The 24,633-nt window shown below is 42.8% G+C and overlaps 1 protein-coding gene across 7 annotated transcripts in view; it reads left to right on the top strand.

The window, feature by feature from the left end:
• The window catches only part of SLC4A10 (solute carrier family 4 member 10), a 229,573-nt gene that overhangs the window by 51,724 nt on the left and 153,216 nt on the right, over positions 1–24,633 (top strand). For 3 of the 7 annotated variants that reach the window (XM_077319910.1, XM_077319912.1, XM_077319906.1), the window contains exon 1: positions 2,663–3,072. The exons of 1 other annotated variant lie outside the window; for it this stretch is intronic. In XM_077319910.1, the coding sequence (XP_077176025.1) occupies positions 3,001–3,072 (72 nt within the window). In that variant the 5' untranslated portion in view covers positions 2,663–3,000. Of the gene's footprint in view, positions 1–2,661; positions 3,073–24,633 lie in introns of those variants that run through there. 3 more of the 7 variants (XM_077319911.1, XM_077319907.1, XM_077319909.1) reach the window with 2 other exon arrangements.

Here is a 24,633-nt window from a genome sequence, read left to right as displayed (position 1 = left end):
TGTAGTTTGTCTTCTTATAGTGATAAAATAAGTCATGGGGACCTATCTTATTTGGGTAGGGTTCTGAAACACTGCCTAGACGAATGCCAAGAGATTTGGGGGCCACTGCCTGGGGAGATTGTATTTCGGAGAGGATGTGATGTCACTTCAATTGACACTCTAGGAATTTACCCCAATCTCTATGTTAGACCATATCAGACTAGGGGCAATTTGTAGACCATCACTATGGAAGCCCCTTTTTCTCTCATGCCTCAGTTACTTGAGGTTGGGAGATTGGGGCAGGGGGTGGAAAATTCTCTCCTGGGCCAAGCAGTTGGTAAGCTTATATTTGGGCCTGAAGCCTGTCCTTCTGACATCTTCTTAATGCCAGAAGAGAATTTCAAGGGGATCAGGACTTCTTGTCTCTCTGTGACCTGAACACTGAAAACTAATAGCTCACACAAATTCAGGCATGTTCCTGGGCGATGTTCCTGCTATCCTGGGAGAATATTCATTGTCTAACATGGGGGTTCCCAAAGTGGGCGGTGCACTCCCTGGAAGCGGTAGAAGGTTCCAGGGGGGTGGTGAGTGATTTTGGGGCAGTAGGGGGTAGCAGTCCGACTCTTCCTGCTGCAGTTGTGTTCACCTAGTGAGAGACATTATGAAGTGGCTTGCCATTGCCTGCATCTGGGTAGTAGCTACCCTGGACTTCTTCAGTGGTCTCCCACCCCAGTGCTAACCAGGGTTAACCCTGCTCAGCTTCCGGAGGTAAATGACTGCTTTCGAAGGCAGGATGGATAGGATCATATTCCTGCTGAGCTCCTTCCCCTCCGCAGACTCTGTCCTTGCCAGGCTCCACCCCAGATCTCCAGGAATTTCTTAACGCAGGATTGGCAACTCTTCTCCAAAAGTCTCCATTTCTGGAGGCTGAAAAAGCCTTCTACTGATTTTCCACTGCTTGCCTCTCTCTCTCTCCCTCTCTCTCTCCCTCTCTCTCTCTCTCTCACATACACACACATACACACTTTCCCCATCTGTCTTTCATCCCAATGAAGGTTCAAAGTGGCATTTACAAATGACTTTTACAAAGAACTTACATATTTTTCCCAGGCTAAAATATGGTAGCAGCAGATCAACTAAAAACGTGCAGGCAACATAGTGTATTTTGAATTCGCTGTAGACTTAATACTGGGAAAGTGGTTGTGTTCATATGTGGGAGGGGAGCCAAGACATTTGGGAGCCACTGGTCTAAGAGAAAACCTGTCCTATCTGCCTGAAACGTGGAGGGTGCATTCCTTAGGTGAGGGCTTCAGTCTCCTTAAAATTCCTCCTAGGGGGTTGGCAGTCAAAAAGATTATATATTGGAGTGAGTTTCCAATTGAATAAAGTATTTGGAGGGAGGAGATTCACACAAGTGTAATAAGTGTCATGAAGAAAGCAAACAAAAAATATTAAAGGGTTCTGTGCATCGCCCTAGTTGCATTATCTCTGAAGAAATAACACTTGGGCAAAATTGGTATGCAGGAAAATATGAGTGGTATAGTCGTAATTGTGCTAAGTAGGAACTGTATGAATTTGTTTGGTTCTGTTTATTTTGGCATAACTTTTCTGATTTCTAGAATTGTTGAGAAGGGTGCCCAAATACATCCCCTTGAATCACTGATGGTGAATTCAGCTGGCCCTATTTACTTTGGAAGAGAGTTAATGCCATGTGCAGAATTAATATTCTTGTCCCTGGACAGGAACTGATAGGATTTTCTATCTTCCATTAAAAAATATTAATTTCTGGAAATAGTGGAAAATAATCGGGACATTTGACAATTGTACGTGCTGTCTACAGTTCCGGATTAAGAAAGGGGTTTATTTTGGTTGTCCTCTTAAAAAAACAACAATACTTGACTCTGTAGCAATCCCACTGAAAGCTACGTGGAGATGCTAAAGACTTTGCGGCTCAAAGCCTATCAGTAGCATATGATTCTCAGCCCCTCATAAACCTCAGTTTTTCAACCAGAGAGCAATTCATTTGCTTTGCCCCTGATTAAAAGTGGCACCAAAGTGATTCATGGCGAGATGCTACGAGATCTAATCGGGTTACTCTTGTGAATTGTTAATAAATTATTCACAGGGCATTTTCCTTCTTCCTTTTAGCAAAAGAGAGCAATAAAATTTTCGGATGGAGTAAAATGGGCTGCAAGACCAGCAAATACAGTCTTGTGATAGTGCCGTTTGGTACCCAGATACATTAGTCCTGTCATAACACTGGCGTGATTTCAAGAGATGTTGATTCTAGTTTGCTGCCAGAGAGCATTGACAGCTACACAATGAGGATAAAGTTTCCTGGTAAATGAACATGGCATGTCTGTATCTATATATGTCTCCAATATTATAAATTGCAGTGGATTTTTTTTTTTTTAGTTCAGATGATCTGATGTGTACAAGCCATTCCAAGACCTCCTTCCAGTTTTTTCCAGATCCTTCGCGGACCTTTCCGCTTTACGGTTTCTTTCTGGCCATTTCCCTCTTGTGTCATATTTCTGGAGGGCTCCTTCCAGCTCAGCCACTGGGAGCAACGTTCTGAGAACTGGGCGATGTCATTCCGTCTGCTGTCGTGTGTGCCTCTCTCTCCCTCGATGCATGCAAACCCAATTACATAATGGCTGCGTTCACCTTTAATTGTCCAGGCACAGCCAACCGTAATGGCAACCCAAGGGTTTATAGCAATGCAAAGAGGAGGTGAAGGACGGGGCTGGCTCGGTTTGGGAAAGGCTGGATTGCTTTAAGCACTCAGCTTACTGTTTCCAGACAGCATTAGCAGCATCACTGATGTAGCTCTGCCTGCCTCTCTTGCTACTAGATTCCCGTGGCTGCGTGGGGAGGGGGGGGGCGGGAAAGCCCCTACACTGATCACTGATCCCTTGAAAGAAGTCCTTACTGCTTGAAGAGACCGGATGCTTCCCCTTGCCAGCCCAGAAGATGCCAGAGAGATAGGTAGCCGAGGGATGCTTTGTTACAAGGCCAGGTATGCAGTCTCCTGCAAATAGAAAGGTCATGCAGCTCAACGTCGGCGAGGCTTTCCATTCTCTCGGTCACCAGGTACGGCCTTGCCTTTTTTTCTATTAATCTTTCCAGGGCCGCTCGCTCGGATTTCGGTTTCCAGCTCATATAAGAGCGACATCTTGATTGCTGGGCTAGAGGCAGGATTTAAGAGAGCAGATGCTTGTTTAGAGAGGGAGACATATTCCACAGAAAGAATGAATGTAAGCCAGAATATCAGAAGGGTATTTTAATGGGGGGGAATGCAGGTGGGGGGGGGCTTGTGTGTGGAAGCAAAGGAATCTGTTTGGGGCATGCTTGCTGTCCTGTTTCAAGTATATATGCTAGGAACATGTTGCCGAATGTCAGAACCCCAGGCATCATGTGGTTTTTTTGAGCGGTGTTGCACATCCTTATAAAGTGCATTCAGCAGCGTACTCATTTGGACGAGGCATCACTTCCACACACTCCCCACCCCCATAATCCTAGTTATACATATGAGCTAAAAACAGCCTATTTTTTTTTGGGGGGGTAACTGAAGTTATTGATGGGGGGATAGCAGATCTTTCTCTTCCTTTAGAGCACGAGACGAAGGGCTGATTTTCTTTTAAATTGCTGTCCTGCTTGCTTCACTCGAGCATCCAGGTTTTGAAATCCGCTCTTTCTGTTATTCTGTTGTTGGTGAAAAAATTCAGACCTTCCCCCCACCCCATGGCCTGATAAGTGGAGTGGCTTAAATCATTTTTAATGATTTTTATTGCATGTGTGCTATTGGTAAAGATTAGTTCTGTGGTGCAGCATGCTGAATTCTTTTGCATTTAACCTTAGGCCAGTATTGTTGTCATCTCAGAGGATAGGTCCAGTGCAAAGTTCCAGGCACGGAAGGCAAGCTGGGTCTCTGTTTTATATAACCTTTCAACCAAAGCAGTGTCAGTCGTAGCCTATTTTTATGTACCGGGGTGGGGGAAAGAAATTGCAAGCACTCTAATCAGCTTAAGCGTGTTTCTTGCAAATGGTGGTCGACGACCCACATTTGGGGACTCTCATTTGCATACCGTGTAAGGAGATTATATCCAAAACACACACATGCATTTTCCCCCCCAGCAACAATTTTGTATATCAATCTATAGGATTCTAGCATTTTTAAAACCACACAGAATATTGAAGGGGCCCCTGCTTTAGTTCCATGGCTCCTGGGCTGTGTTTGGTCTGGTCAGGGAGGCATGATCTGTTTTCTAACTCATGAATCTTAAAGATAAAGGGATTGTAGAGTTATGTCTCTTTATAACTCAGAGGTGGAGACCTATCAAAAGGGTTATGCGATATATCCTTTCCATAGCTTTAAAAATACGCATGCGAATCTCCAGGTGAGGTCTAAAGCTATGGCTCACGCAGGGCTCTAATTCACGAAGACAGCCATTCCAGACATTTTTAATTAAAAACACCAATTAAAACAATATTTGGCTTGTTCATAGCAGCTATAGCTGAAAAGTTTCCTGCTGTACTTATCCAGCTTATGTTTTGATTAACACTAGGGGTGACAGACACATTCTTAAACTTGATTACTTTTGGAATGGTGTTCTAATGTTACTTTTTCAGTTGCTACAAACCTTGTTTAATCGTTTAGAATTGATTTTTGGGAGAATTTTAACGCATTAGCTACAAAAAGTACATTCTGTTTCTTGGCAGCTGGCTGGCATTCCAGAGGGTTACAGGTATTCTGGTGATTTTTCAGGCTACTCTTGGTTTTCTGAAAAGGACCAAATCACATAAGCTTGTTTTTAAGTCTTGCGTACAACTGGGCTAAAACTGCTCATTGGTTTTCATAAACATTCCCATCCGTGATGAAAAAAATGGGAAATGTTTGCCTGTTCATTTGCACTGCTCTCCCTACCTCCCTTGGTTTTATTTTTCTCAGTGACATTATCATGGTGACATATGTGACTGGCAGTTGTAGAGTCAATCTCCGATTGGCTGTGATCATCCATGTAATTCATCCATGAATTGCTGTCCTCGCTTGTAAGAGGCTGTTTCGTTTCTGTAGAATTTGGGTCTTAACCATGTAGTATTGGACAAGACACTCACAGACTATCCCATCTTACACGGTTGTTAGACAAAATGGAAGCACGAAGGAACCTGGAACCTGCTCTAAATTCATTGGAAGAAGGATGGGATAAAAATGTGATAGACAATTTAATGCTGTTTACTTTTGATTTCAGTTATTCATCTGAACCAAGTGAAAAGGGGGGAAAATAAACAATAACCTGAGAAGAAAACGGCAATGGGAACATCCTCTGATAGGGGAATCATTTGGTGCCAAAGAATGATTGAAAAAAATTAATATTCTCATATTTGAATCAATTTTCAGGAAATGTCCTGACCCCCTGAAATCAAATAAGTGAGGAAACCTGCGTTGAGGTCCCTGTGCTTGTACAAAGGGTAGTTATTATTTGTCATCTCTATTTGTTTTGAAGGGATTCTAGGTGGAAATCAGAATTGAGGGCGGAATTGAATAGCCTTCTGTACATGGTAAATAAAATGTGTTTACAAGTTTTTTAGATTGATAGAGGTCAGAGTATGATAAAAGCTTGCTATGAATGGAACCAATAGTGCAGGTGTCCCCAATCTTTTGGAACCTGCAGGCACCTTTGGGATTCCGGCACAGTATGGTGGGTGCAGCCACAGGGGATGGAGAGAGCCCCCAAAAGCTTACTTTTGTCCACACAGTGAATATCCTTGTGCTGTGGTGGCAGCCGCAGCCAAATCAACATCAAAAAATCTTCACAGCCAATCTAATCAACAATAGCCAATCAAAAGAAATGTTGGGCAAAAGCCCCACCTTCTAAACTATTCAAAAACACCTAGTGGGTGCCAGGAAAGGTTTCAGCAGGTGCCATGACACCCAGGGGCACCCCACTGGAGTCCCTTGCCACGGTGCATTAATATATCAACTAAGCAAAATCAAAACTGAAAACAAATTCTTTGTTAATATAGTTTAGCCTTTTTCAACCTTTTGACTGTGGAGGAGCCCCTGAAATAATTTTTCAGGTTTCGAGGAGCCCTGGAAGTGATGTCAACTGGCCATGCCTCCCTGCCATGCTCCCAGAAGTGACCTATCACTGGAAGTGACATCACCACCCATGTTAAGAAGCAGGCTTGAAGAAGACTGAGGGGGAGAAACAGGACACGGTTTAAGGAAGGAGTAGGTATGTAGGCTCCACCCCCTCCCAGGCTCAGAAACCACAAGAGAACCAATTCACACTCTGGACAGGGGGAGGGGTAGTGGCTGGTTCCCTAGTTTGTGGCCAAGTCGATTAAGGCAGGAGGAGAAAGGCAGGAGGGGGACTCCCTCTGGTGCTCCCACGAACCCCTGCCTCCTAGTTGGAAATCCCTTATATAGTTATTAGAACCTATTAGAAGTCCATAAAGAATTGCAAGAGGGGCCAGTTTGGCAATCCCATCCCACCCCCCAAATCTTTGCTTTTCACCTGCTTTGAGCCTTAGCCATTAAGATGAATGAAGTAAATAATATTTTACAAGCTGTGCAGTGTTGGAGCAAGCTGATTTCACTTCTCCCCCTTTCCCCTTTAACGGACACTCAAACGTTCTCAACACTGTGTTCCACCTGGAGCATGCTCACCCTTCTTCAGACAATTTGTGAAGGATTATTTATCCTCCTCCATTTTTCCTTAATTTATGTAGTCGCAAATTTGACTCTGGTTGCCCAATTTTGCCACGTTCATACTCCTTGTGGGGACCATCCAGTTTACTCTTTGATACAGTGAGAATCAATCCCAGCTGCAAAAGTAACTTGTTGATATTTATTTAATTAATTTATTAAACTTTTATACTGCCGTTCCCTTAGGCTCCCGGCGGTTTGCAATAAAACCCATAGTTAAAGCCATTAAAACCAATCCACAATATTCAGACCGGATCATAATTAGTACTCCTAGCCATCTAGTTCAGGGACATTGACAGTGACTCAGTGATAGGGCTCTTTACCAATCAGCAGACTTAAATGAAGATTTTACGACCAAATACTATCTGCTCATTGTTGGTGTTGGTGCTTTGGTGACTCACGGGCTAGGGCTAGGGTTTAGTTTGACTCTGTATGAACACTGGTTCCTGTTTGCTCGCTATTTTGATCTTTTAGGCTCTGGCTGCTAGGAAGAGAGCAAAAATGTTGCTTGTGCAGGCTGACATAAACTGGAACCTCTGCCAGCTGGGGAATATGGCAGGTGCTGTATTTATCACCCTGCATGGCAATACACATTCCTACCATTAGGGCAGATTGGTGGGTGCAACGTTTTGCTTGCACACACAGGCTGGCAGCTACATTTATGCAACTGGCTGCCAGGCAGCACCCATCAGCAACCTTTTAAGTTAATTTAACTAAACACCAAACTACTCCAGATAGGGATCTCTCATATATTTACACTTGTCTGCCTATTCATATGTAAGGAACATGAGAGGCATGGGAAATGTCTCTTTAAAGACAAGCAGAGCCAAGGGAAGGGCACTAAAGACTGGTGCTTCCCACTCCTAACATGATAGTGTTGTGGAGAGCGATGCATATTCCCCAAGCAAAATGGGGCCTTAAGTAACAAAGCACGGCAATGTAAAGATCGCGAGAGAACATTTAGCTCCCCACCTCCCACGTTTTTTGTACTTGAACAGGCAGAGTTGTATACACAAAGTACCCCAATTATCCTTTGCATTTGTGCTCACTTTCTGTTTTCTTGGGTTGTCAAATACACTTGGGTTTCCACTCTGCAATCGAGAATTTAATTATCTCTAGAATAGGGACTTGTGTATCTGAAATTTAGTGGTGGGAGTCACGCATCCTGGCAGTCTTGTTCTAGTTAGCCTGAATTATGTTTGCCATTGAAACCAATGAGAAATGAATGAAAATAAAGAAAAAGATTATAGGAAACAAGCAAAAAAAATGTACACATTCCTAATTCACACAGGACAAAATGTTGGGGTTTTTTGCTCAGGTATTCCCCCTCTTGGCTCTTGACAGGTAGAGGCAATAAAACAATAACTGTTAGTTTGAAAGAATCTGCTCAGGGAAGAAATGAAAAGAGAATCAAGATGGTTACCTGAACTTAAAAAAAATGGTTGGAATCTCGTATGGTCTCTAAATAGTGTTACCGTGTCTTTAAGAAATACTTCCTGTTTCTTTGTTCTGGCTTTGAGGGCTGAAGCAAGCAATGTGCTTGTGGTCTGGATGTTTATAAATAGGGTTGCCAGGTCTCCTGTTTTGGTGGGAGGCCTCCTGCTCACCACTGCTACTCAGCTGGGTGGCAGGAGAAATTTCTTGGGTGAAATGAAAGGGGGGGATCAGCACCACTGGACACCATGATTTTATTTCTAGAATGACCTGTGGTGTTGTCACTGTGTTGAGTGATGCTCTAGCATTTGCCCCAAACTCCATGGTCTAACCATAGAACTTGGGGTGAATGCAGCAGCTTGGACCTTGTTGCGATGATGTCATTTCCAGGTTCCACAAGAAGTGATGTCATCATCATTCTGGGGCAGTAACATAAGTCCCCATCTTCCTCATCTGCGTCTTCCCCATCCAGTGTAAGCGCAGAACAAATGTCGTTGCATAGACTGATGTTCTAGGATCCTGCAAAATCTTTGTGGTAATAAAAACACAGGGTAATCTCAGATTGTCCTGCCAGTGCAATGACATCACTCTCAAGTTTGTACCAAAAGTGATGTTGCGATGTAACATCTCTTTGCTTGTCCCTGCCCTTCCAAAACCTCCACCTGGTTTTAAGCATCCACTGGCGACTCTAGGTGATCCAACAACAAATGTGGGGAAACAAACACAACCCAAAAGATTCCAATTTTGTGAAGACGGCCAGGATACAACAAATAAAATAACACATTAAATATTGATTATATGATGTATGCATATAAAATTAAAACCATTAGGCGCCTGAATATCAGACTGTACAGTTCACAAGCATTCCTTGTGGATGAGTATGTCTTATAAACCACATGTTTTGGAAGGCTGGAAAGGCCAAAATATATCTGCTGTCGTGTGGTTCACAGGCCATTCTCATTCATTAGGAATGCTTGTAAATTGTCCATTCGGACATTCAGACCTCTTATGGTTTTAATTTTATATGTGCACATGATATGATAACTATTTAATTTGTTATTTTATTATTTGTATCTCTAGGTGATCTACATCAGTGGTCCCCAACCTTTTTATCACCGGGGACCATTCAACGCTTGACAATTTTACTGAGGCCCGGTGGGGAGGGGGTACTTTACTCTCAAGCACTACCCTAACACTCTCTGATCGCTATGGTAATGTTTAAACATCCCTTCAAAATAAGATACAGACACGCCACAACAATGAACATAAGGAACATTTTATTTTCATGGAAATTTTAACTCATGACAATGACAAATCAATGGGAACCCTGAGCTTGTTTCTCTGCAACGAGATAGTCCCATCTGGGAGTGATGGGAGACAATGACACCCGAAGTGTGTTGTAAAGGGCCGGGGGGATGAAGTAAAGGGCCGGGGGGGGGGGAAAGAAGGCGTCCTTTGCGGCCCACCTCCAATTAGTCGACGGACCACATGTGGTCTGCGGCCCACAGGTTGGGGATTGCTAATCTACATGATACCGCTTGAAACCATAAAATAGAATTGAATCTTAATGCAAAGAATTATCCTGAGCATTAACTCAAAAGGTGAAAGAATTGACATCTGGTGCCAAGTTGTTACAAAAAGCCAAAATATTCCATGAAAACCTAAAGTGTTGTCTTCCTTGTATCACCTGGCTGTCCTTGAGTTCCCTCACAAACATCTATTTGTGGTGATGTGCTGACACCGAATATTTGTGAACATTCTAATAATTCTGGTTGAAGTAAAATGTTGACTAAAGTACAGTTTCTGTTGGAATTAGGCAGGGTCTTGAAGGAACCATAGAGATCTGGGTAAAAGAGGAGCAATAGAGGAATTTTTAAGAATGGACATTGTCAACATTTATTTCAGGCTTAGGGATAGAAGGGCTTAGTCCTTTTTAGTAGAAAGGCAGGGACTTAGCAAAGTAGTTTTGGAGCAGTAGATATTTGAAAGTAAAGAAGTGTGATTTTTTTCATATCCCCCTGCAATAAAATTGTTCAAATAATCACTAACTGCAGGGTTCTTTTCGAAGGAGAGCTCATCAATATATCTTGCAACAAGTTTTCTGCTGTAACAGCAACAGTACAGATTCTACCATTATGAAGCATTAATTAATTTTGCAGCAGTTCAGTGAGCCATAAATGCTTTCTTAGAAGCTTAGAAAAAAAGAAGCTTTGCACTTTTGGGGAGAACAACTCTGGAGAAAATTTTATTTCATATCTCCACCCACTTGGAGTTGTCAGGACCCCCCTGGCCACTGGCAGGGGATGGGAGGTTAAGGTTGCCAAATCCTAGAGATTTAGGGTTGGAGCTAGAGGAAGATGGGGACCTCAGAGGGGCCATAGAGTCCACTCTCCAAAGCATCCATTTTATCCAGGGGAACTGATCTCTGGGGAGAAGAGTTGTAATTCCAGGGGATCTCCAGGTCCCACCTGGAGGTTGGCATCCCTGCTCCCTCTGTACAAGCTCTCCTTGAGGCAGATTCAAGTGGGTAGCCATATTGGTCTGAAGCAGAGAAAAACAGAACCTTTCCAAGGCAATTGGTACAATAAATTTTATATATCAATAACTTTTTAAGGTCCAACCAAAACGGTTTCTAGATATACTCCGTTTTCACAATTTTTCTTCCGTGGTTGATTCCTTATACTCTTATCAACCAATTTATATATATAGATAGATAGACCACCGGCTCTGTAAAGTATTGTGGGGAATGTCAGTCAAAAAACATTTTCTCTGTATATGTTTTGAACCTTTCTTCCTTTTTCATCTTGGTCTGAAGCAGCAGAACAATGAATCTAGTGGCACCTTTCATAGAATCATAGAATCATAGAGCTGGAAGGGACCTCCATGGTCATCTAGGCCAACCCCCAACACAAAACCAGACAGACGTGTTGGATTTGAATCTGGAAAGATGGGATTCAAATTCTAGCTCACATTTAAATAGGGTTGCCAGCTACAGGCAAGGAAATAGCTGGTGGTTTGGGGGACGGAGCCTGATGAGGGTAGGGTTTGGGGAAGGGGGGACTTCAATGGTTTATAATTTCATAGAAGCCACCTTCAAAGGCAGCCGTTTTCTCCAGGCAAATTGATCTCTGCCACCTGGAGATTAGTTGTGACCCCAGAAGATCTCCAGCCACCACCTGGAGGTTGGCAACACTACATATAAAGCTGAACCCTTCTAAATCCCGTGACTGCAGTGGTTATATTTCCAATCTGTTCCTCTGTTGCTCATTGTCAAGGGGAATAATTCTGAACTTCCCAACAATGTAGTGATCCATGAGCAAAGCGGCTGAAACAGTAAAGGCACAGTCTAGATAACCGTTCAGAGTAAGGAATACCATAATATTTTTCAGCAGTGTTGTGCAGATGAGAGTGTAAAAGCAAATTGCTGTTTGTGAGTCAGCACACAGCATAGCAAGTTGCATTCTCCTTGTGTAGCGAGAACATTTTAATTTGAAATTTAAGATAGCCTGGAGTGTGTGACTCATACCCATTTATTTTTAAACCTTAGCTAGTTTGAAAAGGCAGCGCAGGTCCCTCCCCCCTCATTTTAATATATGAACTTCTGCATGGAGGCATGGGAAACAGCGTTACCCAACACGCTCTTTCCCTGTCAGACTTCAAAAATATTCTAAACATAGCCTTTGCAAGGGGCAGAGAACTAAACAAGTTTGCACTGCCTATCCAAGCTTTCTGACAAGAGTGAATGAACCCACATGCTTTATCAAAAGATAATAGATCCTGTCTTCCTCAGGCTTCTTCTTCACGATAAACAGATGCTTTCTTCAAGACATGCATTTTAGCAGTCTGAATCATAGAATCATAGAGTTGGAAGGGACCTCCTGGGTCATCTAGTCCTACCCCTCACACAATACAGGACACTCCCAACCCTATTGCTCATCCACTGTAACCTGCCACCCCCTAGAGCCTTCACAGAATCAGCTTCTCCATCAGATGGCTATCCAGACTCTGTTTAAAAATCTCCAAAGACCCACCACCTCCTGAGGAAGCCTGTTCCACTGAGAAACCACAACATTTTCCCATTGACCTTAATGGCGCCAAATTGATTCCGGTGACTTGGATTTGGCCAGATCCACACCAGTGAATGGTGATTTGGGTGATTCAGATTCAAATCTGAAAAATACAGAATGTTATTAATAGGCACATGTCTATTCTGTGACAAGACTGCACACTACAAACACAGAGCTCTTCCATCACAGCCTAAAATACCTTCTTCCCATCATCTTCTTTGAGTCATCCAACTTGATGAAGAGTTTAGGGACTTAAGAAGCTTGCAGAGTGGGTAGTGATAGTTTGGTTGATCTCAAGAAATAAAGGATCGCAAGATTTTTGGTTTTGTGATTATGCCACTAGGGAAGCTTGACGCCAGTGATCCAGTTCCAAAAGAAGGGCACAGGATTTATATGTTTTCAATGTGAACATGGTAGTTCTGTATCAGGCCCCTTGCCTTCACAGAGAGCAGGCAGTTCAGATATCTTTCGCCAAAGAACATATTGAGTGTCCTCCTGAACTGAATGTTCTGGTTTGGTTGTAAATGTATAAGGACTAATGAGTCCTCCTACTTCCAGCATCCTAGCTCATGACAGAACACAGTATCCTGGCCAGTAGGAGAAACTGAGACTTGCTTGTGCTGGGTAACTGCAAAAGTTGGGAGGTTTGTTATGTTTTTTGCACCAAAGTTGTCCATTGGGTTGTTTGCTTATGTGTTAGTTGAAAACCTTTGAAATGCATTTCTCAACCAAGGAAGGAGCTGCAAGGGGCTGCCACCAGGCTTTCAAACCCTAAGTGAGGTAATAGAGAAATTTGGGATGAAGCAGTGGCTCTTTCTGGCCGCTAATAGCAATGGGAAGATCAACGGCAGGATCTTGGCCTTGTTGGTCAAGATGCAGAGCTTCTGGCTCGCATGCAGGGTCTTTGATTACCAGCTATAGAAATCCAAGGAAGGAGAGCAAATGAACATGCAAAGGAATTTGTCGATTGAGAGGTGAAAAGGATTGTGCTTACAAAAGAGTCCCAAATAAGGATGAAAAACAAGTATGGAGGGGGAGAACTCGTGTAGCTAGGAGGAGCATGGACGGAAGACTTATATATGTACAAGTGATACTCTGCATTGATAGAGTAGAAGAGAGACTAGAAAGTGCTGCTGGTGTTAAAAAGATTATCATTGATATTGTTACATGGCAGTAATTTCATCCAATTTCACTTTAATCTAGATCCTTGAGTGCTTTCGGATCAATTGAATCGACTAGCACTATTAAGAGACCTTTGCATGTGGGATTCTCTGATCTTGTTTGCCACAGTAGCCACCCTGTGAAGTAGATAGGGCTTAGAAAGCTCTAAGAGAAGTGCTTTGTGAGAACAGCTCTAAGAGAACTGTGACTAGCCCAGCTAGCTGCATGTGGGGCAGGAGTGGGGACCCAGTTAGAATCCACCATTCTTAATGACTACACCATGCTGGCTGTGTCTAGGGGGCTGTTGTCTTCCCCATGTTATTTTTCTGCCATTTCCTGCTGGAAAAACAGCTCAGGGGGAAGGCGGGTGCCCCTCCTCCCCTTGTGTCCCAGGGGTGCCAACCAGAATTCAGTCTCTGAAGCATCATTAAAAAGTTCCCTGGTGAGTATTTGCTGCTTCAGAATGCCAGCATGTCCCCCGGGTGGACTCAGGAAGGTGGTCTCCTCTACTTTGGCCCTCTTTGAAAGGAAAGCCGTCAAGCTGCTCCGAATTGTTATAAGCCCCAACTGTAGTTTGAGTTCTAAATTAAAGCAAGCCTGGGGAGATTGTGTTGTCTTGAGTAGCAGCCCTTGGATGACATTTGATTTGGACAATCATGTATTACAAACATCATTCTTATAATTAAGATTCCAGCCAAAATTCGTTTTGCAATCCCAAGGAGAAAGTCCTTCCTCCTCTCCGTGTTGTGAGTATTGTGTCACACTTCCTTTGGCTAATGAAGTTGTCTCTCAGTTAATTTTATGGAAAATTCTTAATAAGTTAATTCTACTTTTGCTCTGGCCACAAGAAAGATTCGGGCAGGCCTTGTGGCAAATACTGAGGGCTATCGAGCAGCATGTATGGGTCAAGGGTAATTTTTTATTCTGTGTTTGTTTTTAACAATTTTATTGTTATTTGATCTTGCGATGGCCTAGTACAATAAAGTTTGACTTGACTATAATAAGTTAATTAGCTCGCCTTTTAGTTTGCAAAATGTATGTGTCTTTGGTGCATGGCTTAAGGACTCGGGGTTCAGGTTGTGAATTAATGGCTTAAAATAATGTAGATGTAGAAAATAATGTAGATAATACTGTAGATTAGGAACAAGTTAAACACTTCTGTAGCCAGCAAATCCGCCCCACCCCCCTCCACCGGTGCTTAAGGGAGAGTGGTAAACAATTCGTCTTCAAACTTTGCTTGATGTGTTACATTTTGATCTTGAAGCCTTATCCTACAATATATGTTGTTTTGCTTTGAAATGTGGTTTTAAAAAAAGTTTTGGGCTTTCTGTTTTTAAGAGTGAGGAGTGTTTTGCAGAGTTGTCATAAGCTGCTTTGGATCCTTTTTGTGGGAGAAAGGCAGAGTGACAGAATTTTAAATAAATAAATTCTAAGATTCAAGCCTCAAGTATAAGAAGATTTGAAGGCCTCTGAGACAGTGCATTATTGCCTTCACTCAGCGGCTGGGATTTCAGCAACGCAGAGAGGCAGTAGGCGAAAGGATCCCAAATAGTAGGGGTAGACCATAAAATCAGGTCAGAACATGTAATGAACATTGGTATGTTGTAATATAAATTCTGTCAAGAAGGTCAAGTGACAGCAAATAAAATGAAACAACAAATTTAATATTTATGCTATAGTGTAAAAAGGTAAATGTATCCCCTGTGCAAGCACCGAGTCATGTCTGACCCTTGGGGTGACGCCCTCTAGCGTTTTCTTGGCAGACTCAATACGGGGTGGTTTGCCAGTGCCTTCCCCAGTCATTACCGTTTACCCCCCAGCAAGAGCAAGCTGAGTACTCATTTTACTGACACATATGTAAAATTAAAAACATTGGGAGTCTGAATATCCGACGGTAAAATTTATAAGCATTCCTAGTGGATGAGCATGTCCTGTAAACCACATGAAACGAGACACGTTTGAGCTCAGTGGTCAAAATGCATTAAATGTGCAGAACACACATTCAAAGAATATTATGTATTTTCACAACCAGGTGTTGTTCTCTCTTATGCTGTATGGGTAGCCTAAGAATTTTTTATATATACGGAACAGGCCGTGGCTTCCTCCTCATGGTGCCTGAACTCACACAAACATCTTCTATCCTGTATGGAATGTCCAGTGTGGGTAACATCAATCAGTGGATATAATCAAGTAGCTCTCCAAATGTGTTTTTGTGTATATTTAATGTATTTTTGACCACCGAGGAAGTCTGTAGAGGCTGAAACACATCTGGTTTCATGTGGTGCCTAGGATACACTCATCCACTAGGAATGCCTGTACATTGTACATGCAGACCCCTAATATTTTTTATTTTACGTATGTGCACACTATACAATAAACATTTAATTTGTTTTGTTATTTTATTTGTTGTCGCTTGACCCTCTTGATAAAATTGGAATATTTTGGGTGGAGGTTGTTTCCCCTTTTTTGTTGTTTGTAGTTGTAAGTTGTACTACATTAAAAAAAAATTTGTCGAATAGTAGTCATCTCAAATCCAGGATTTCTTGCTGTGTTGGTTTAATTAGATAACTCGTCTTCCCTGATTTTATACTATGCTAGCCTTTCTGCATCATCTCCATTGCCTCAATACTTAACCATTCTTGCCTTACGCAGAGATTCCTGTTATACAGAACAGTCTTCACATTGAATAATGTATTCAAATCCGCATGGAAATATTTTGTAGGTTCCCTCACTAGATTGTCATTATCTGTTCTTGGAATATAGCTGGTTTAGTTTTAGAAAGGAGTTCTGTTGATTTTATGTTGTTGTTGTGACACAGTGAGGATTCTGTTGTCCTGCCAGCTTGGTGTAGTGGTTAAGAGTGGCAGCTTCTTATCTGGCAAGCCAGGTTTGATTCTCCACTTTTCCTCCATATGCAGCCAGCTGGGTGACCTTGGGCTTGTCACAGCTCTGATAGTTCTGTTCTGACCAACCAGTCCTATCAGAGCTCTCTCAGCCTCACCCACCTCACAGGGTGTCTGTTGTGGGGAGAGGAAAGGGAAGGCAACTGTAAGCCACTTTGAGACTCCTCCAGGTAGAAAAAAGTGGCATGTGAGAACCAACTCTTCTTCTTCTACTACTCTTCCTCTGCCTAACCTACCTCACAGGATAGTGGTTTTTAAGATGAAATGAAAGTGAGAACAACAATGTTAACTGCCTACTGGGAAGAAATGAAAGATATAGATGAAGTAAGTAAATAGATAAACAAGACACTAAACTAATCTATGAAGATAGAGAGGGAGCAAACTAGCATTTTTGGCTTCCTATGTATCTTGTGAGCATCTCTATGCTGGATGAATATCTTTGATAAGAAATAGTAGTATCTGGTTTGGAGTCTACAAGGGAAAGGATTCTTCAGAAACCAGGGTCTGGGTTCAAAACAGCCCAAAATAACGGAAAACTTGTTCTTCAAATGATAATACGTAGTACACATCTTTTAGTTCCCTCACCATTGTATTGCCCCATGATACATCTTCATTTTGAGAGAGAGGAGCATTTGAGTCAGCAGGATGGGACTTCTTTGCCTCCCCCTCTGTCTACACCCTGAAGTGATCCCCAAAATGCTGCTCTTGAGGGGTCACAGATCCTCAGAACCAGTATGAGGAACAAATTGGAAGTCTACCTAAGGAGGGGGACTGGCAAAAAAAGTTATATCCCCCCAATCATCACCAGTGGAGGGAGAGATGTCATTCTAGAGCAGGGGTAGTCAAATTGTAGGCAGTTTGATTACCCCTGTTCTAGAGCTTTTGACACTGGAAGTAGGTGCTGCTGCTTTTCAAAATGATGCAGCCCATTGAAAATTAGCTTGGTGGGGTGAGATGCACTTGGCAGGAACTTGGGGGAAGCCCTTCAGTTGACTGAAGTTGACTGTACTAATTGTTGACTGGAAGCATATGAGGCAAGCCAGTACAAAGTCCGTCTTGCAGACCTTGGACAGCTCCTAGCAAATGAATTGTTGCTGAGTCCTTTTCTCTTGGTGCAGGCTCTGGTTGCTCCTGAGCGGCAGAGCCTGGCTCTTCTACAGTGCACAGTTGTTTCCTGGTGGGCCTTTTGCTCCCTCAGGCAAAGAGAAATAAATGATGCTGGTGATTCTTCACCTGATGACACATCATGGTGGAACCCATTGTTGGTTTAGTGTGTTTTAGGGTCTGTGGAAGCTCAGTGGTAGAGCATTCGCTTTGCATGGAGGAGGTCCCCGGTTCAATCCCAGGCACCTCCACTTAAAGGGATCAGGTGGTAAGTGATATGGGGGGCTTTTGCCCTACAGTGTTTCTCATTGGCAATTCGAGATCTGATTGGCTGTACTGATTTTTGAAAGGTTGTTTTGTCAGCAGTTGCTACTACAGCATAAATATCTTTATAGTTTCCCCCCCCCCTCCAGTTCCATGTAAACTGCCCTGATCCTCAGGGGAGGGTGGTATATAAATGTAATAATAAATACAAATAAAATAAAAATAAATATGGAAGTCTCCTTCACAAGACCCTAGAAAGCTGGTGCCAGATAGAGTGGACTCTGTCTAAGGCAGCTTCCTGTTTTTGTTTTTATTCCACCTTTTCCACAAGGAACTCATGGTGGTGCACATAGCTGTCCCCTCATCCATTTAATTCTCAAAACACTGTGAAGTAGCTTAGGCTGAGAGAATCACTGGTCCAACATACCCCAGAGAGCTTAATGGAAAAGAATGGAGTTGAACCTCACACATCCTAGTCCAACACCGTCTAACCACTACACCATGCTGGTTTCAGAGACAAGGTCTTCATCTATGGAGAATGTTCGCACATGTATGCTGCCCAATGTCATCTCCTCTAGGTAGATTCATTATTTACCAGTTATGGACAGAGATGTGATGTGTATGGCTGTCATGCCTGAGCATTTGTCCCCTCATCCTTTAAGTGGCAAGGCATCCATATCTCCCTCATTGGTAAAGTTAGCATGGAGATGAGGAGTTGGTCTTAGGGGATATATGCCACTGAGGGCCAGTTCTTCCACCCACATGTGTAGGCCCAAAGCTGAAGAGAAGTGAGTGACATCCTTTCAAGTTCATTCCGTGCAGTTTAATTCCTAGTCCCAAATAGTGAAGGGCTTGTGTGCTGCATGAGAATTTCTTGGTGGCAGAAGAGCTGCATGCACGTTCAGCCTCTGGTTTCCTCTTCCTTTGTTGGGAAGGGGGGTTGTGAGGCTCTTGTCAATCACCACAAACCCTTGAATCTGTTTTGCAAGTGATGTGGGTTTCTACTGTTGACTCTGCCTGATCCTTTCCTCCTGTCCACAACACTGTTTAGTCTTCCAGTCTACCAGAGCGTCCACATACTAACAACACAGTTTACTGGTATAAGAAGAAAATTAGAACAGTTTGCCATTGAGAACTCCTGAAACATTCTTCAGCCTTCGAGAACCCCCAGAAGTGGTGCAATCATGCAGAATATGGTTGGGAAGCAGAGCTGTGGACATGCCCACCCAGAGCTCCTCCTCTTCCCACCACCTCCAGGCCCATCATTGGCTACTTTGGGAGGGGGGCAGGTTGACATGACCATATGTAGTCATATCACCTGATAAATGTTTAACAAATTTTAAAAAATATATAATAATTACTCAATTCCCACCCATTTGGGAAACGCTTCCAGGTTGAGAAGCCCTGGGTTAAACAGTGTGAAACCTGAGTGGCAGATGTCAGCTCATATCCATGGAATTAGTTGGAATGAGATTTTAAGACAAGGTCACTTGACCACACTTAGTGAAATTTTACTAGGCAGTTACACCCATGTTACTCAATTACAGTGGATAGGTGTGATGGACAGGAAGAGGGGGATCCTAGTGCTGTAACAACAGGTACAGGCAGTGAGGAGTTAAAAATCCTCCCTAGATTGTATGAGCCAGGGCAGCAGGCTCTGAGCCCTTTGATTGGCTAGTCACAGCTGAGTGGGAGATGTTATATTGGCTGTGGACTGGCAGGAAGTTGTTTCAGAATGAGCTGAGACCAGTCAGAGAGAATTCTGATAGATCCTTAGCTGAAAGAAACCTACTCTGAGGAGAAACTCTAGTGAGGGGACCGGGTTTTCAATAGAGAGCTAATCCACACAGTATCTGGCAACTAGAGCAATGATTTGATAGAGAGAATTTGAGTAGACAGGTGTTTTCTCCCTAATTAAGCCTAATTGGAAGGGGAATCCTTCTAAGGAAGAGCAGGTGGAGCTCTGACTAGTGGTAAGCTGAAATCTTGGGAGAATTTCCTAAGATACTTCTCTGTGAGGTAGAGCTTCAGGCACACCAGAAAGGGAGAAAGTTGTGGTTCATCCAGGAAGGGAGAAAGTTGTGCCTACTTTCTAGGAACCAGGGGGCTTTCAGGCAAGCTTTGATAAGATGTAAGATCTAAGAAAGACAAATGTGTTTTTGAGAATAAACAAACAATAATAATAATAATAATAAGAGTTGGTTTTTATATGCCGCTTTTCCCTACCCGAAGGAGGCTCAAAGCAGCTTACAGTCGCCTTCCCATTCCTCTCCCTCTCAGGAAACCTCTCAGTTAAAATAAGAAACACAACATATGAATGAAAGACCTGTAACTGAGAATTAGAAATGAAACAATAATTTGTTTAAAAAGTATACAAATTCTTCCATTCCAACTACCCTTCTCCTCTGTGTATATAAAGTCTTTTGTTTGGTTGAATAAGTCTCAGTTCCATTCTGACTGAAGGGCAGTAATAAAATGCAACTGTACCCCTTTCCTGAAGCTCCCAGGGTTGAACTAAACAAAAGAGATTGAACAGTGATAGGATGAGATAGATCATTTACGCACTGGAGATTTCATGCTGGGCTGGAGTTTTAGTGATGGCAGGTTGCCCCACCTCTTCCTGCTCCCATACAAGGGAGCATTTGGCCTGGTGCACCTCATCTGCCCCCGATTTGTTATCCTGCACTGGAGCTGGGGCAGTGAAGTTCCCAGTGCGTTATCCTGCACTGGAGCTGGGGCAGTGAAGTTCCCAGTGCGTAAACGATCATCGGGAGCTTCATTTCGGAGGGAAGAGGGCGTAGAGAGGTATTCTGTCACAACAGGTAATGAGGAACATGAAATGTCGGTTTTCACAAAAGTGACGTACCAAAGAAGGTCCACATTGTAGAAGTTAAAATTCATGAAAACCGATAAAAAGAATGGAAAGTAAATAAACCTAAGTTTAGCTATTTGGATTGTGTTGGCAATTTTAAGTTTGGTGATTAAATTAGGTTAATGCAGAATTAACATATGGAACTCTCTGTCCCAAGATGTAGATGGTAGTGATGAACTTAGATGGTTTTGAGAGGGGATAAGACAAAATCATAGAAGACAGGTCCATCTGTGGCTTCTAGTCTTGGTAGCTGAAGGGAGCCGCTATGTTCAAAGGCATTTCGCTTCTGAATACTGGTTGCTGAGTAAAAACAATAGGACAAAAATTGGTTTTCTATGTCCTGTTTGTAGGCCTTCTAAGACAACTGATTGGTCCCTGTGGAAGGCTGGATGATGGACTAAATGGACAGTCTATCCTAGCCGGCTTGTTTTTATGGCCTGGTTACAATGATGAAATTGTGCTTTGTGACTTTCCCCTAACAAAGATTCATCACTGCCTTGATGCAACATCATTGTCAGTTTTCTATACTGGATTTGAGAAAAGCCTAGTGCCTTCAGCTTCAAAGAAATACTGTGCTTCATTTCAGTTCTGAATAGCCTTGTCGTTCCTGATAATCCGCTTTCCTAAATCGAATATCAGACTGAAATTTTTTTTCTGATTGTATTTTTTTGAAAAGTTGAAACATCTAACAGCAAGGCAATGTCTGCTTATTTACCAATTTGTAACAATTAAACATTTCTGTGAAATATAATCTGGGATCGATTGTAATGAATTATACAAAGATGAGAAGAAGATGAGGTCAGCACCTTCTCTCCTTTTAAGTCTCTTTCTTTGTTTCCAGATTGCTACTCTTAGGTCAAGTCTGTACCAGCAGTGCCACTCCAGGCCACTGGTGGTGTCTAGCTGTGTAGCTGCATGCTCTGCAACTTTCTGTGTCCCCACAGGGGACACATTTCAGCACTGGGCACCCAGTCCGCTGCTGAAATGTGTCCCCATGGGGGATGCAGCCATAATGGACAGGATCTGCCATGGGGGGAGGAGGTAGGTTTTTTAAAAAGTTGTGGAAGGTGGGATTGCCTCCTCCTGGCCTCTATAGGCCTGCCACGGGACAAGCCCTGTTGGCCTGTCCACACAGGCCTGCTGCGGGACAGGCCTTGTTGGCCACCACAGCACAAAAAGGGAATGTGGATTCTCCCCTGCAGCGTGCGCCAAATGAGGACCTGATCTATGGCAGGCCCTGGAGGAGGCCAGAATGACAGCAACATCATATGGACATGGGGATTAGCCCCATGTCATACTGACGCCACCCTGGCCTTTTCCGCCCGTGCGGAATTGGCCTTAGAACTGCTTCCTCCTTCTCAGAAGTTTCACGTGTAGTCTCTCTTAGCGAGTGATGTAGTTAGGACTCTGCCTCTATCTTTTCTCCTAAATGAACCTTTATCTAAACTTTAATCAGGTTGTGTGGCATTTCTGAGTTAATTGCTATGCCAACATTGCTTCCTTGGCTATTCTGTTTTCCGAGATGCACAGAAGTATAAAGAAAAAAATGGGTGATTGAAATAGCACTTCTGTTTTGCATAAGTGAATGCATGGTTTGGTTTAAAAATAACTCCCTGCATCTTTAGGGAACTAAGCCAATGCCAGCTTAATGCAGTGATACACTAGACTGACATAGAATAGCTTCTGTGCCATTAATTATACATTGAGCATGGCTCACTTGATGTAATGCCTAAAATAAACCATTGGAAAGGACCCTCTGCTTATCCTAGTTAATCCGTAGCGGCAAAAGAAAACAGGAGTCCAATGGCACCTTAAAGACCAAGAAATAATAATAAACTTTGGAGTAAGTTTAAGGTACCACCAGACTCCTGTTGAAAGTTGGGATGCAGTATTGTTATTTATTTTTGGCTTTTTAAAGGCAGCTCACAAAGTCCTAGTAATAAAATATTAAAAATAACAAAAATCACTGTGAGTTAGTTCACCAGGGTATCCCTTGTGCAAGCACCGAGTCATGTCTGATCCTTGGGGTGATGTCCTCCAGCGTTTTCTTGGCAGAATCAATACAGGGTGGTTTGCCAGTGCCTTCCCCAGTCATTACTGTTTTACCCCCCAGCAATCTGGGTACTCATTTTATACATCAGCATAAAATGGCAGTGAAACAATATACAAGAGCACTTATAAACAATACAGTCAGGCCCTTGTTGTGTGCCCTACAATGAAACGTCAGGAGAAAGAGAAGTGTTTTTAACCTGACACCTGAAACACGATTCATACCAAAGTTATTTTGGACTGATTTAACTTCCCCCCCTCCTCCTACATATCTGTAGTGACATCACATCACATTTTAAATATTTGTTTAAAGTGGGAAAAAGTTGAAGATGGCCTATTGGTTCACACAGACTACAAAAACAAGAAAAAAGAAGAAGAGAGTTAGTTCTTATATGCCTCTTTTCTCTACCCAAATGAGTCTCAGATCAGCTTACATTTGCCTTCCCTTTCCTCTCCCTACAACAGACACCCTGTGAGGTAGGTAGGTAGCTGAGAGACTATCAGTGCTGTGGTGAGCCCAAGGTCACCCTGCTGGCTGCATGTGGAGGAGGAGCGGGGAATCAAACCCAGCTTGCCAGATTAGAAGTCAGTGCTCCTAACCACTATACCAAGCTGCCTCTCCACAAGGCAAATCCACCTGATTTGGCTTCAGTTGACTTTATATCCTGTGTGTCCTCGTAAATTCACCCCAGGCATTATTAATAGAAAGATTTTCAAGAGTTTCCTTCCTGTGTCTTGCCTAGCATTTGAGAAGCATTTTCTCAGCCAAAGGATTCCAGTGATCATCTTCTTTCCCAAACAGAGTGCTGTAACTTGACTCCAGTGCTAACTTGAAGCTGCATTCCTTAGCACAGGGATAGTCAACCTGTGGTCCTCCAGATGTTCATGGACTACTATTCCCATGAGCCCCTGCCAGCATTTGCTGGCAGGGGCTTATGGGAATTGTAGTTCATGAACATCTGGAGAACCACAGGTTGACTACCCCTGCCTTAGCATATTACAAAAACTACTAGTGACATTGGTCTTCAGATTATGACCTGAAAAATCTGCTCACTCCTTCCTTTTAAAAAGGATTAAGAGTTCTGGTGAGCTCAAAAGCTTCCACAGGGTTCTGTGTCATCTTGGTTCGTCCCCGTGAAGGGTATTAGATAGGCATTGTTCTTGCTTAAGGTGACCAGATTGTCCCACTTTTGGAGGGACATCTGGGGGCACCTGGCAAATTGTACTTATGTTGAAATTTTAAAATATATATATTACAATACTATTTTTGCGTTCTATGCATTCTGTGAAAATTTTTGTTGCTCCATATAGACCAAATTTTAATTAAGAACACCCCCCCCAGTCAGTGGTGTCCCACTTTACCAATGTTAAAATCTGGTCATTTTATTCTTGTTTATAACATTGGCTTGTTACTTGAGGGTTAACTGCAAGGAATGAGCTCTCTTTTCCCATCGTAAATGAATTTGGCTTGTCGTCGTAAAGATCTGCCTGGTCTGAGCTCTCATTGACATCTCAGGTCTCCCAAAGGTAAAGTTGATTAGTTCAAATTTTAGCAAAGGGAGGGAATTATATACTGAGTCATTTTGAATCTTCTCCCAGTTTTTCCAGGGAGAAAAACAGGGAGGGCAGGAGACTGAGTAGGCAGGCGGGCGAGCAGAGCTGTCCTGATGTATGCGCCACATGGCTCTGGGGAAGATATAAATCTGGAATGAAAACTAATTGCTTTCTACTTCGTTGCACATCCTGTACTGTGTGGTCCAACCCTAGTCAAAAGGAGTCCATCCATCCGCTAACCTCAATATAGAAAACTGTCATAGTAGCATTAGATTTTTTTAAAGGGCTATTTTAAAAGTAAATTTTTGGAGAATGTAGATTCATTGCTTCACAAAACAACCCCCTCCCCCAAACATCTTTGGAAGTTCTTTGGAAAATAAAGGTTTCGTTGATGCAGATAAAATTCACAATGCTTTTCAATTCAGCTGTGCTTTCAAACAGATGGCGGTTTTGGGGAAGAGAAGGGAACAGGATATCTCAGTCGGGGGACACAGTGGGTCAGTCATCAGGGGCTTCTTTATATCAACAACCCAT

This window comes from Paroedura picta, chromosome 2 (genome assembly GCF_049243985.1).
Source record: "Paroedura picta isolate Pp20150507F chromosome 2, Ppicta_v3.0, whole genome shotgun sequence".
In the NCBI taxonomy this organism is placed as follows: Eukaryota; Metazoa; Chordata; class Lepidosauria; order Squamata; family Gekkonidae; genus Paroedura; species Paroedura picta.
Note: the sequence above shows the minus strand (reverse complement) of the source record. Positions and strands in the feature narration are given on the sequence as shown.